Source organism: Phodopus roborovskii, unplaced genomic scaffold (assembly GCF_943737965.1).
Source record: "Phodopus roborovskii unplaced genomic scaffold, PHOROB, whole genome shotgun sequence".
NCBI lineage: Eukaryota > Metazoa > Chordata > Mammalia > Rodentia > Cricetidae > Phodopus > Phodopus roborovskii.
The window spans coordinates 19,271,416-19,284,848 of NW_026126461.1; the positions used below are offsets into that span (position 1 = coordinate 19,271,416).

The following is a 13,433-nucleotide window of genomic DNA, read 5'->3' on the forward strand; positions in this document are numbered from 1 at the left end:
GTCTTAATCCTAGGCTGCCTTTGTGGAATTTACCTGGAATTCCACAGGTTTCTGAACCAAACCAGACTTCTCAACCTAATCCTGACAGTATACTCAACCTCTGGACTTCCTTGAGTCATACTTGGCAGAACCAGAAAAAAAAGGCATGGTATAGGCAATCTTTAGGAATTGCAGTTCAATTTCAGTTTAGACATTCATTCCAAACTGTTAACAGAAGCCCTGTAGTATCCATTGAGGGTACACATAACAATGTCTGTATTACACCTTCACTGGGCACTAGCAGTCCACTGGGCATTGCTAGGAACCAGTAGACGTGGATTTTTCATAACCACAGCTCTGTGCAATAGGCATTCTTTACTTCAGAGGAGAGGAAGCTCAAGCTTGGGAACACAGTTAAGTGAGCTGAGGGCTGTGTCCAGTGAGTCCATCTCCAGAGCTAAGCTAGGTCATTGTAACACACACACATGCACATATGCACACACACATACACATGCATGCATGCACACACACATACACATACATGCATGCACATATATACACATGCATGCATGCACGCACATACATACACACATGTGCATGCACACATACACACATGCACACACATACATGTGCACACATGCATGCATGCACACATACCCATGTGTGCACACATGCACACACATGCATGCATGCATAAATTCGTGAACATACACACATGCATGCATGCACGTACACACACATACACATACATGCATGCACACCACATACACATGAATTCATGTACATACACCTCCAAATTGCATGGAAAGTTTAGAAAGAGGGGAGGAGAGGCTGATCATTGAGTACTAAGGTACAGAATATAACAAGAGTCCCTGCTTCTATTGTATAGTCTAGTGACTGTGACTAGCTATAATACATTGCATATTTCACAAAGCTATAGGAAAGAATTTTGAGACTTTTCACCATAAAGAAATTAAGCAGGCCAGGTATGCTCACCCTTAACTACAGCGTTTGGAGGTGGAGGGAGGAAGGTCTTTGTGAATTTAAGGCCAGCCTGATCTATATAGTAAATTCCAGGCCAGTCAGAGCAACATAAAAAAAAAAGGAGGAAGGATCAAAGAAAGGTACAGAGGGAGGAAGGAAGGAAAGAAGGAAGGAAGGAAGGAAAGAAGGAGGAAAGAAGAAAAAGAGGAAGGGAGGAAGGAAAGAAGGGAAGGATGTATGTTAGAAGGTATGTTCAACCTGATTTAAAGGTATAGTGTCTCTTTATATATAAACACACACCAAGGATTGTCATACATTTACTATTAAGGTATGCATGCATGTATGTATGAAAGCTTATTATTGAATGAAAAAATGAAAGCATGACTGCTTCTAGTTTTGATGGTGGAGGTTTTCTATAGATATGAGGGAGATAACAGCCGTAGCCGCCTGGAAGTGTCTAGACTGAACCAGGCCATTAGGAGAGAAAGAAGTGGGAGGGATGCTTTAATATGTTTCATAGGCTCTCCACTTAGCCCACTGTCTTGAGTTTGAGACCTAATGATCCTATTAAACGTGGTGGTACACAGTCATAATATCAATATTTGGAAAGTTGAGCAGAGAAATTTTAAGTTCAAGGCCAATGTGGCCTTCATAGGGAGCTCCCAGCCAGCTGGGCTGTACAGCAAGATCTTGCCTCAAAAAACCATGTCAAAGTCACATGATGCTGGGGATGGTGGATTACAGGTGCATGCCTATAATTCCAGCACTAAAGAGGCAGGAGGATTCAACGTTTGAGGGTAACTTGTGCTACAGAGTGAAATCTGTCTCAAAACACAAACAAAACCAAAACAGCAGACCTGATTCACCCCATTAAAACATGTGTCAGTTCCAAATTAATTTAAAAAAGAGCCTAAGGCTAGTGGTGTAGCCCAGTGATAAAGCACTTGCCTTGCATGCACTAGGCCCTGAGTTCAATCCCAGCGCCACAGAGAAGGAAGAAGGAAAAAAGGGAGAAGAGAAGGAAGCAAGCTGAACAGGAATCCAGAGCTGGAGCCCACAGAGCAATTGTTAGTGCCGACTCATATACAGGCTGGTATCGGTCTGGGCTGTTAGGCATTTTCTGAGTTCTGAAAGAAAGAAGGAACAAAATGCCAGTATGAAATGCCTGGGCTTTGGGCCCTTTGTTCTCTTTTTTCCAGAAAACATTGCAGGGAAGTAATTAAAACTTAAAATAGACCCAAATCCTAGGAAATTCCTCTGTGACACCTAGGACATTTAATATGTCAGTCTGAAGAATGAGGGCAGCAAAATTCGTTGACCGTCAATCACAGCACCGTGTCTTAGAGCCAGCAAGACGGCCCAGAGGGTAAAGCACTTGGACCTGGGTGGAAGAAAGAACTGACTCTAACAATTGTTGTCTGACCTGCACATATGCACACAGGTGCACGCGCGTGCGCGCGCGCGCGCACACACACACACACACACACAGGCGCGTGCGCACGCGTGCACACTTGGTCACATAGATAAACAGAACTGTTTATTCAAGGAGTGGAGAGGGAGCTCAGTGGTTAAGAGCACACACTTACCTTCCAGAGGACTGGAGTTCAGTTCCCAGCAACATGTCAGCATGACTCCAGCTACAGATCTGACACCGCTGGCCTCTGTGGACACCTGCACTCAAGCATATATGGCCTCCCCAACACATGTACACATAATTAAAAATAAGTCTTTTTAAAACACAATTTAAAAAAAAATGAGAGCATTGAAAATATATTTTAAGGAACTTGCTGTTGGCGTAGCAAGGCAGGACTTCTACAGTTTTGATCTAGTCTACTTGGGTTTCTCAGATATTTATTTGCCCACACAAAGCTCAGGAACTGAGAATTGTACTACTGTTTTTTCCTAAGTCTGAGGCAAACTGAGAAGAAAAATCAAACCTCAAAGTGGGTGTTAGCCTTGACTCTGTCTTTTTCTTCTTTAGCAAGTCATTTAATTCTATGAGTTTCTCTTATAAATATGAACAACAGAATCCATTCTGTCTGAAGTACTTGACATATAGAAGGCTCCATTGTGGGAGCCAGCCAGAAACTAAATGACTCATGCAAAACAGAGTACTGCCTTCCTGTCTGACTCTCCAAGAAATGCTATCATTCAGGCTAAAACCTGGGCTACCAATGTGTTTCTTTAGTTTTATGGCATTTGAATTGTTAATGAATTTTCAGAGAGTTTAATAAATAAGTACCCTCATAAGTTCACTTTGAAATTCTACTTAAGCTATATAAACTTTGTACAGGCATTTCTGGAAACTACATTTATAGATATTAGAAAATAGAAAGATTTATAATATGATACCATCAGTATTTTTGTTAGCCCCTTTATGCACGTTTAATATTTTTCCCCATGTATAACTGTAACCATATATGTGTATATGGTAGTTTTATATACTGCTTTTAAAAACTCATTACATGCACAGGCCACAGCACACATGGGGGTCAGAGGACAATTCTACCATGTGAGCTTCAGGGACTCACTCCAATGGCAGCCTGCCGACAAGCCCCCTGCACCATTTGCTTGTCCTATACTGCGTTTTTAATTTCTTCGAAGTTTCACAAAGTCTTCATGAAGTATCTTTTGACAGTTTAAGAACACCACTCTGCTATGCCCTTGTATTGTCTAAGACAGTAGTGTTTCTACAGTCAGATCACAATGGCCAGGGCTGCGTTTTCTGATGTTCTCACACAGTTCATATCCTGTACCTCACTGGTCTTAACAGCAACTCTGCTTTTGTATTTACTGTTGACTCCACTGCCAAGCATATATCCGTGTGTTCTAAGTAGCTTTGAAACAACGTATGTCAATAGATGTCACGCACAGAGCCCCCATCGTTGTGTTTTTACTTACCCAGTTTGGCCACAGAACATTTGTGTTAAATATTGCAACAAGATAGTGTGCAGTTTGGCCTTTCACCTTTACATAGTCCTTTATTCCTAGAAATAAACTCAAGCAAAACCCACCGATAATTAGTGCCACTGGGGCTCAGGCTCCTTTGCTGAGTTAAGTAGATGTTCAGGCCATCAATCCCAGGTCCTTGGAATCCAAGTGCTTCTGGGCCCATAATTACCCTGAGGCAGAAGGGCACAGGGTGTTTTCTGAAGCCTATAAAGGGTTATGGTATACCAACTAATAAGAAGCGGGGGGGGGGGTCAGCTGTGCAGGAAAGGGGACAGTGGTGACACTCTCTTTGCCCTTAACAGTGGCACTGGCATTAAGTACACAGACAGAGTGAAGGGTGGCGTCACTGGGGAGCAGATCTGGCTGCAGATCAATGAGCCCACTCCAAATGACAAGGGAAAATACGTAATGGAGCTCTTTGATGGCAAGACTGGACACCAGAAGACCGTGGATCTTTCTGGACAAGGTAGCCGTGCTTGTTAAATCTCACTATAGGATGAACCAGGGTGAAATGGGGTCATTGCGCTGGTGACGTCAAAGAAATTAGTGTGTGTGAGACACGTGGGTTGAGTGGACCTTTCTGATTGGCTGCTCTGAGTCCCAGCCTTTTTTGGAAGCCTGACTTATTTTTAAGTTCAGTTTGATTATATGTCACCTTATATGAGTGACGCCATTCTGGTTAGATCTGGTTGGCTGAGGACTAGGGCAGGGAACTAGACTAAAATAATGGCCCCCGATGTGTTCTATTAATAATGATTTTGGCGAGACAGTCTTAACTATCAAGGATTTAGTGAGCAGACAACCGTAAAAAGCAAGCTGGGGACAATAGACACGGAGAGAAAGCACCACGCTCCCAGGAAGTGAGAGGCCCGTTGACTCATGATCACCTCGGAAAGGGTAAAGTGTGAAAAGCAATTGTGCATGGGGACTGAAATCATCCCGTCCAAGAGGGCAGCTGCTGTGACTAGAAAGACTGCGCATGAAGGGGAATCACTGTCCTATCAAAGCTCCGAGAGGTGCGTGATTTGAGACCCGGGGCAGAGGGGAAGCCTTGACTCTGAAGATAATAATAACAAAGGAGCCTCTCTGTCCACAGAGAGCAGTGAGGGATAGTCACAGGGCACCGCTGAGCAGAAAAGAGGAGCTGCCAGTCTAAGTCTGAGGGTTCCAGTGTCTCAGTGTCTGTTGAGAGTGTCCGTAGATAGTGGGGAGGAAAACAAGTCACGAGAGAAGCAAACAAATCATTTGCAGCAGCAAAGATGGAAGGTGGCACCGCCGCGGAACGAAACGTAAAAAGTTAAGCAAAGAGCTAAAATCACCTCCCCATCCCCTGGCTGTACCCGTCCCCCATGCTTCCCTGAAGGATAAAGCTCTAGATGAAAGCCACCAAAGGAGGCCAGACCGAGTTTCCTCCACCCCTTGGTGCATCAAGATACAGCCTCAGTGTCTCCTAACCCCCATGCTCTTCAACCTCAGAATAGATTCACAGTGTCTGTAGAGAACCACTTCCCGAGCGTTCATTGAGTGTGTGTGTGTGTGTGTGCAGGCATGCACACATGGCGTTATCTGAGTCCCTTACTCTCACGACACCCCTATCTATTATGCCTACAAAGACTCACTGAAGGATTTGTAGTCATGGGAGAAACTGCCCCAAAGAGGCCAAGATCTCCTGGCCCATGCTGCACCAGCGGCGCTGAGGTTGTCCCCCAGCCTTCATCTGACTGTGGGAAGCACAAAAGAAAAAGGGAAGCAGGATCGGGTGGGGAGGCTTAAAACATCTCAAAAGTTGTTTTTAACAACAAAGCTTACACAATTATCTCGCTTCCGACCCCCTTGAAGACATGCTGTGGATTCTCTCACAGTCACCAGACAGAAGTTAGCTTGACCACACTGCTCTCTTTCTGCATTCAGTGTGGGGACCAGGAAGATTTCTGTGTTGTCCTCCTGGTTCAGCCTGAATCCCAGGCATTTTTTCCGACAAGAAGAAATAAGGCCCAGCAACTTGAAGCCCAACTGTACACTTTTAAAGTGTGTAAATTAGTACGTCCAAATTTTCTCTAGACTTGGCTGGGGCGATGGCACCGAGCTCACTCCCCAGAACCCACGTGAAAAGCTGGATGTCACAGTACACATGCATAATCTCCCCTCTGCCTGCCCCAAGCTGAGGGTGGAAGCTGTGTGGCCGGCCAGCCAGCCCCGGAGAGCTGAGCAGCAGCAGAAACAAGAGACCCAGTGAGAACTGACTCCTGGAAGCTGTGTCCTGACGCCTCCACACAAGCCATCGCACACCCTCAATACACACATGCAAACGAGTCATCTCTGTGTGTGCGCTTCTCGACCCCAAAGGAAATGAAAGATGGACTGGAAGGATTTAGTCTTTTTTCACGATTCTCTGTCAAGTGTCTTACCCTGACGTCACAGGGATAAGATTACTTTGGAACACTGTAGCCCTCATCTTCTTATCTCCCTCGCCTGCACCTCGGCCTGTGTCAGCGAGAGAAGAGAGGAGGGGAGAAGGTGGGAGAGAAGATGAGCAAAGCCCAGTGGTACATGTTATGCAATGTCACAATGAAACCCATTATTTTGTATGCTAACAAAAAAAATGTATTTAAAAATCAAAAGTACAGTCCCAGGGCCGTATTCTGTATGGACGGCACACTGGACTTCAGGCTAGACTCAGTATCAATGTGATGACCATTACACGGTGTGCTCTCCCGCCTAAATGGACAAAAAAACAACATGAAGACTTTTACTGTCTAGCCCTGGAGCCTGCCAGGTATAATCTAATAAGAAAGCTTTCCCTCCTTTTCAGGGTGCTTAGACAACACACCTTTATTTGACAGACTCTTATCCTCATTTTTTTCCTTGGGTGGGACGGATAGATAACTTTTTTGCTTAAGGTTGAGCCCCTTACTGAGATGAAAGCTTTTAAAATCTCCTCCCTCATATTTTCTACATAGGAAGCACTTGTCTTGTTGAGAGCATCTCACTGTAGCCGTAGGAGGCTCCTGGGAAGGTGGGCAGTGACCTAACCTTGGGATTTTAATCAGCCCTGTATGCCCTCAATTCTGGCTGAGAAATTTTTAACTTTTTTTTTTTTTTCTGTTTTCTTTTAAAGCATTTGATGAAGCCTTTGCTGAATTCCAGAGGTTAAAGTAAGTTCCCCTTCCTGGCAAGTGCTGCTCCTGCTCAGTTACGTTCCTGGGACTCTGTGTACCGCTTGCCTATCTGAGTATCAGAAAGAATGTTTGTTTCAGCAAGCACAGGAAAAGCCCCACTTGACTGTTAGCTGAGCTGCCAAGCATCTGGACTGATGCCCCTCCCCCACTTGAGTATTAAATGCAGCTCAAGCTTGTGCTGGTCTTCATGGTACTCAGAGCAGGCTTATAAGTGAGAGAGCAACCTTCTAAGCCTGTACGGAGGCATGGCTCTGTGTGTGTGTGTGTGAGAGGGGGGGGGGGAGGAGACAGAGAGAAGACAGAGACTACTTGAAGTGACACTAATACAACTTTTCTTTGTCTGTCTGTCTGTCTGTCTGAACCACAGACAAGCCGCCATTGCTGAAAAAAGTAAGTAACTGCCTTCATTCACACTCAGCACAGAGGCAGATTCAAAATCAAACTTCATTTTCCCAGCACAGCTACAGATAATAATGTAGTTTTTTTTTTTTTTTTTTTCTTGCTGGGATTGGTGTCACACGCCTTTAATCCCAGCACTAGGGAGGCAGAGGCAGGTGGATCTTTGTGAGTTCAAGGCCACCCTGCTGTAAATAGGGAGTTCCAGGGAAAAAAGAAAGAAAAGAAAATGGATTTTTCCCCCTCTTTCTTTCTTTTATAAATTGTAGATGGTCTATATGTTTTCACTTTAGTTTTATGTCTGTAGGAAGGTCTTCATTATGACATCTGACTCTTGTCCTAAGAAACTTCTTGATTACAACCATGTGATAGGTACTAGTCACTTAGAGGTACAATGTATCAGAAGAAAATTAAACCCAGGGAAGAAAATAAGAATCTGCAACATTGTCATTTTTTACCCCATGAGACAGGGTTTCTATGTGGCTTTGGAGCCTGTCCTGGAACTAGCCCTGTACCCCAGAGTGCCTCGAACTCACAAAGATCTGCCTGCCTCTGCCTCCCAAATGCTGGGATTAAAGGCCTGAGCCACCAATGCCTGGCAATACTGTCATTTTGACATTGGGTAAATTCATAGAAACAAGGTTGGAGAGTCACAAATGGAATGAGACAGGCCATAGAATGTGAGGCTGGTGACCACAATGCCCATGCCAGACTGGAGGCCTCGGGGTGGGTTACACAAGGGCTCCTTCATCCTGTGCTCAGACAGCCATACCTCGAGCATGTGTCTGGGCCAACAGCAGCAGCCCTAGATTTCAGCTCCTCTCCTGTAGCTATTATCTCCATCTGTATACTCAGCCACTGACAGACCTGCACAGCACTACCAAGATCCAAGAAAAGGAAGCTATCTAAGGAGGGCCTCAGAGGAAGCCCACCCCTGTACAGGTCTCAGGAGTCCCCAAAGTACAACTGGTACTCACTGCAGGGGAACCATAAAGAGGCCACACCTGACCCAGAACCTGTAGGTTAAGATTTGCTCTGCTTCCTTGACCGTAGGCCTGCTGAGCTACACAAGGGATATAGCCATGAAAATGACACAGCAGGTCTGTAAGTGGCACAGTTGTCCCAAGCTGGTGCATCAGGTACAGCTACAGGGCCCCTGCTGTGCATGGGCAGTGAGTGAGTAAAGACATGACTAAGGTCAGAGCCACTGAGTCACTTCTTACTCTACACGTTGAAGGCAATATCGAAACAACCACCAGGACAGGAAAAACTGACTGGGGAGATTTGTGTCATGAGGTGGTTTTGAGGGCATGATTGTTGGCCCTCCTCATTGGTTAACCAGAAATCCCTGTGCTTGCAGATCGGGCCCGGGTGTTGGGCGGTCTCCCAGATGTTGTCACCATCCAGGAAGGCAAGGTGAGTATGGGGTACCGTTGTCCCTGCCCCCCCTCGCCCCCGTGAGGACACAGGTCCCAACTCCCCACACTGTGGTCCTTCCTTTCCCATCCTGCCATCTCTGTCTTATTCCTTGCATCTGCACTTCGCCAGAACAGCCAAAACCAGGGTTAAAAGTTCAGCATTCCAGTCATAATGTCTGGTCAACCCAGCACCAGGATGAAAGTTTGTCTTGTGACGCTAAATGTAGGCCATTTCTCCAGAGGCGCATTTAAAAATCCAACAGAAGCCATTAGGTTGTGTGGAAATGAACCTGAAAACATTCGCTCATACCCTGTAACAAAAGAAGAAAGAAACTATTCCAGTACACAGGGGAAGGTGGCCCATGTTATCAAGAGTCTCACAGCTACAGGGGACACACTGCCTTGTGAGTTTCTCTTCTCTCCATCTCCGATGAAAACCAACTCCTCTCCATTTGGTATTAAACCCGTGTTTCCTGGCTTCATTAATCTGAGACATATGAACGTGATTACATGATGCCTATAATCAAAGAACTCAGCAGGGTTATCTAGAGGCCAAAGCCTACCTTGGGCTACATAGCCAGACCCCATATTGATAAAAACAAGTTTAATGAAGCTCGTCCAGAGAGACCTGGTGTGAAGTAAAACCTTTTCCCACTTGAAAGGGTATTACTGACTGTCTGCAATGGTAGGGTGGGGGACGACCACACAGAACTCAGTAGCAAAGCAAGGCTGCAGGAGGAAAATATCACAGTCAACTTCAAGCTCAACCTCTGAGAACAGCTTCTGTTCTTAAACGTCTTTTGCGCTCCTCTCGCTTAATGAGGCTGAAGTCACTGGGCAGCAGAGGAAATTAGGGGGGAGTTGTTGTGGAAGGACCTGGACCCAGAACTCGTATGGAAAGGATGGGCACAAGTTTTCCACAGTGCTTGCAGGGTTTGATTACTGTTTGACCTAGTTCATTTGACCCCAATTTCCAAGATTATTTACCTGGTCTGTTCAGATTCATTTAATGACGATGGTTTGACTCATTTAAAAATTGTTACTCGTATGAATGTATTTGCTGGAGGACATGCCACAGCATGTATGTGGGAGTCAGAGCTCAACTTGCTGGCATCTGCAGTGCGGCACTGGGGGACTGAACTTGGGTCACTCGCTTTGGCAGCAAGTGTCTGTGCCCACTGAGCCAACTCTCTGGCTTATACTCGTCTCTCTCAGATGTCCCCATAGCGTAATTCAGTAGGAATGCTAATGAGAACTGGTGTGGCAGCATATGCCTATAAAGCCAGGACTTGGGAGGCAGAGGCAAGAAGGTCACAGGTCAAGCCTGAGCCACACGGCCTGTCTCAAAAGTTGCTAACTAATGATAAGGTGCCACTCCCATAGAAGAGGCCATACGTGATAACTTAGGGTCTGTCAGGAAGATATTTAAAAGAACACTCCTTTCCTAGCAATGCCAACTTCATCCCTTGTCAGGATTATGTGATTTAGCATCACTAGCCATGGAAAGGGACACACACACACACACACACACACACACACACACACACACACGTGAAATATAATATACCAACCTGAATTGCAGTGATAAGTGACATGCAACAGAAATGCAAACAATGGCAAATGCAGGCAAGGATGTGTGGAAACTGAATTACTTATACATTGTTGGTAGAGTGTAAGCCAAAATTATATCAACTCTTAGCAAAAGAGCTTGGCAATTTCTAGGGGGAAAAAAGAATCATATATTTATCATACATCCCAGCAACTGCACCTGGGCATTTAGCCCAAAGAAGTGGAAATGTCAACATAAGAGCCTATGCTCTCTCTTCATAATAGCCCCCAAACTGGAAATGGTGCATATGACCCTTAGGTCGTGCACATCACCAGCCAGCAATGAAGGACAGCATTGTAGATCTGCAAGGAATTATGCTGACACAAAGAAGCAGTCTGGAAAAAGTTTGCATACTGTAGATTATGTTTATATAACATTTTTGAAATGACGTTTTATAAATGGAAAAATGAGTAGCAGTTGCTGGAGATTGAGAACAGAGTTGACAGTCAAAGATATGGAGCACAGTTCCCGTGGATCCAAGTATAAATACAATTCCCACACCTAAGGCTCAGGGATTACTGCAGAACGGGGGCATGATAGTAAGAGCCAGAGGAGCAGGGAATCTGCTGTGAGATTGTGTCTGCTACTATCATCAGAAGCTACACCCATAAAGCCTCACCAACGTGACTGCCTAAACATGAGCCCAACATCGATGGTCATGCTAAAGTGGATGGGAAAAAGACCAAGAAACCGCAGCCCTACACAAAGAATGACAGGTGATTAAGGAGTGCTGAGAGCCAGAGAAACAGTCTTCCCCAGGGAAGAGAAAACCAGTTGGTTATCCAATTCCAAATGGTAAGCCTAAAAATCACACATACAGGCAACATTATACAGACGGAGCTAGTTATATTTAGGAACACGCACATGTGCGCGCGCGCACACACACACACACACACACACACACAAATATAACAACGATTGATGAAAAAAAGAGGCCATGAATTTGAAAGGAAACAAGGAGTATACAGAAGGTTTGGAAGGAGAAAAGAGGAGGGGGTGAATGATGAAATTATAATCTCAGCAATTGTATTATAATCTCAAATAAGAGGTAATAAAAAAAGAACAGGGTTGAAAAGTTGGGGTGGGTCATGCAACCTTTAAAGGACAGCACAAAGGGAACTTGTGGTGATGGAAATATATCAGCTGTTGTGTGAGTACAAAACACCGAATGGAACAGTCTTCACACACACAAGACTCTGCAGTACTTCTGAGAGTTGCATGTGGACCTGGCCATTTTCTTAGTAAAGTAAAACGGGAGCCTAAAGGCCAGTGTTTTAGAAGAAAGTTTCAACACAGCTGGGAATGTTTTATTTAGGATGCATTGGGCCAAGCACGTCCGCAGCGACACAGATTGGACTGGGTCCAGGGAGCTAAAGAAAGCAAGGAAGATTAGTTAACTTAGAGCAGCTGCTGCCACTCCACCGCTGGGCCCTATGACGTAAATGAGACGCAGGAGCGAGCAGGAGGTGAGCATGGAATGAGATTTCCCTACTGATACAGCCCAGAGGCCACAGCAGAGCCAAAGGCATCTGGCTCTGGAAGGAGGAGAAAGTGGAAATGGAGAACCGGAGGAAGGCTCCTCTGAGAGCTCTAGAACCCCAAAGCCTTGCCAGCCCTTACAGATGGATGCCACTCACGTGCTACCTCAGAGTGAGATGGCAGGTGCCAGCACAGAGCTAGCTACTTTAAACCCCAGCCCGGGAGCCCTATGGTTGTCCTTTAGATGGGCTGGGTCTGATTTACCACATTCCTTCCCATAAACCTGTCTTGCAGGCGCTTAATCTCACTTGTAATGTGTGGGGTGACCCAACCCCTGAGGTGTCCTGGCTGAAAAATGAGAGACCACTGGCCTCCGATGACCACTGCAGCCTCAAGTTTGAGGCCGGCAAGACTGCCTACTTCACCATCTCGGGTGTGAGCACCGCAGATTCTGGCAAGTACGGGCTGGTGGTGAAGAATAAGTACGGCTCTGAGACGAGCGACTTCACCGTCAGTGTGTTCATCCCGGAGGAGGAGGTGAGGAAGGGCCCATCGGAGCCCCAGAAAGGCAACCAGAAGTCCCAGTGAGCAGAGACTGGGCAGAGCTGCGTGGAGAGCCAGGATCCGCTGAGCCACCCACCCTGCTGCTGTTGTGAAGATGACCTGGGTTACAGATGGGAGTACCGCTGGTGTCTTCTTGTTTTGTGCTGGCTTGGGAGGGAGTTACTCATTTACACGAGGCACCAACTAACGACACTTTAGGGGTTTTTAATCTATGGTTTATATAGTAAAAAACCTTAGGAAATGGTTTCAAGGAAGGAGGCCAGGAAATGTTGGAGAGTTGAGAGAGAGAGATGAGGTACGGAGTTGGAAGCAGACGGAGTTTTACCTGTAAGTTCTCAGGAGTTGTGTCTACACTCGGCATTTGGTCAAAACAGGAGCATGCTGTTGCGGCCATGAGTGTGGTTGGTCACTGTTGCCGTAGTGACTGACTGTGCAGCCCTGGTGATGTGGCCTCCCTTGGTTGAATAAAGTCTCCTACCCTTCGTCTCCCCCTCGTGTCTCTCCGATCCTCACCATGTCGCCGCTTAGGTGGGGCCGTCCTGCTTGTCACTACTGTAGCTCGTCTTCCGATTGGTGCCTTTTGGGCAAAAGCAGTACCTTCTGGACGTAGTCAGATAAACCACCACCAAGGCCCAGAATTTGCTGCACATCTGATCACTTAGCAAGATAGAATACTCACTGACTGATATTTCATTGGCTGAGGTGTGACAGTTAATTATGGCAAGATGGGAAAATGCCGAAGAGGGCTTGTCTCATTTCTCCTGTCAAAGGTGAGTATCTTAGTCGATGTAATGCTTCTATAACAGAACACCTGAACCTGAGTGACTTATAATGAAAAGAGATCATTTGTTGATTTCCTACAGGCTCCAAAGA

The 13,433-nt window shown here is 45.7% G+C and overlaps 1 protein-coding gene across 1 annotated transcript in view; it reads left to right on the forward strand.

The window, feature by feature from the left end:
- Myom1 (myomesin 1) overlaps nucleotides 1-13,046 on the forward strand; it is a 97,046-nt gene extending 84,000 nt beyond the window's left edge. The window contains exons 33-37 of the mRNA XM_051190918.1: nucleotides 4,218-4,381; nucleotides 7,034-7,070; nucleotides 7,462-7,484; nucleotides 8,851-8,906; nucleotides 12,291-13,046. Of these exons, the coding sequence (XP_051046875.1) occupies nucleotides 4,218-4,381; nucleotides 7,034-7,070; nucleotides 7,462-7,484; nucleotides 8,851-8,906; nucleotides 12,291-12,584 (574 nt within the window). The 3' untranslated portion in view covers nucleotides 12,585-13,046. The remainder of the gene's footprint in view (nucleotides 1-4,217; nucleotides 4,382-7,033; nucleotides 7,071-7,461; nucleotides 7,485-8,850; nucleotides 8,907-12,290) is intronic.
- The last annotated feature ends 387 nt before the right edge of the window (nucleotides 13,047-13,433 follow it).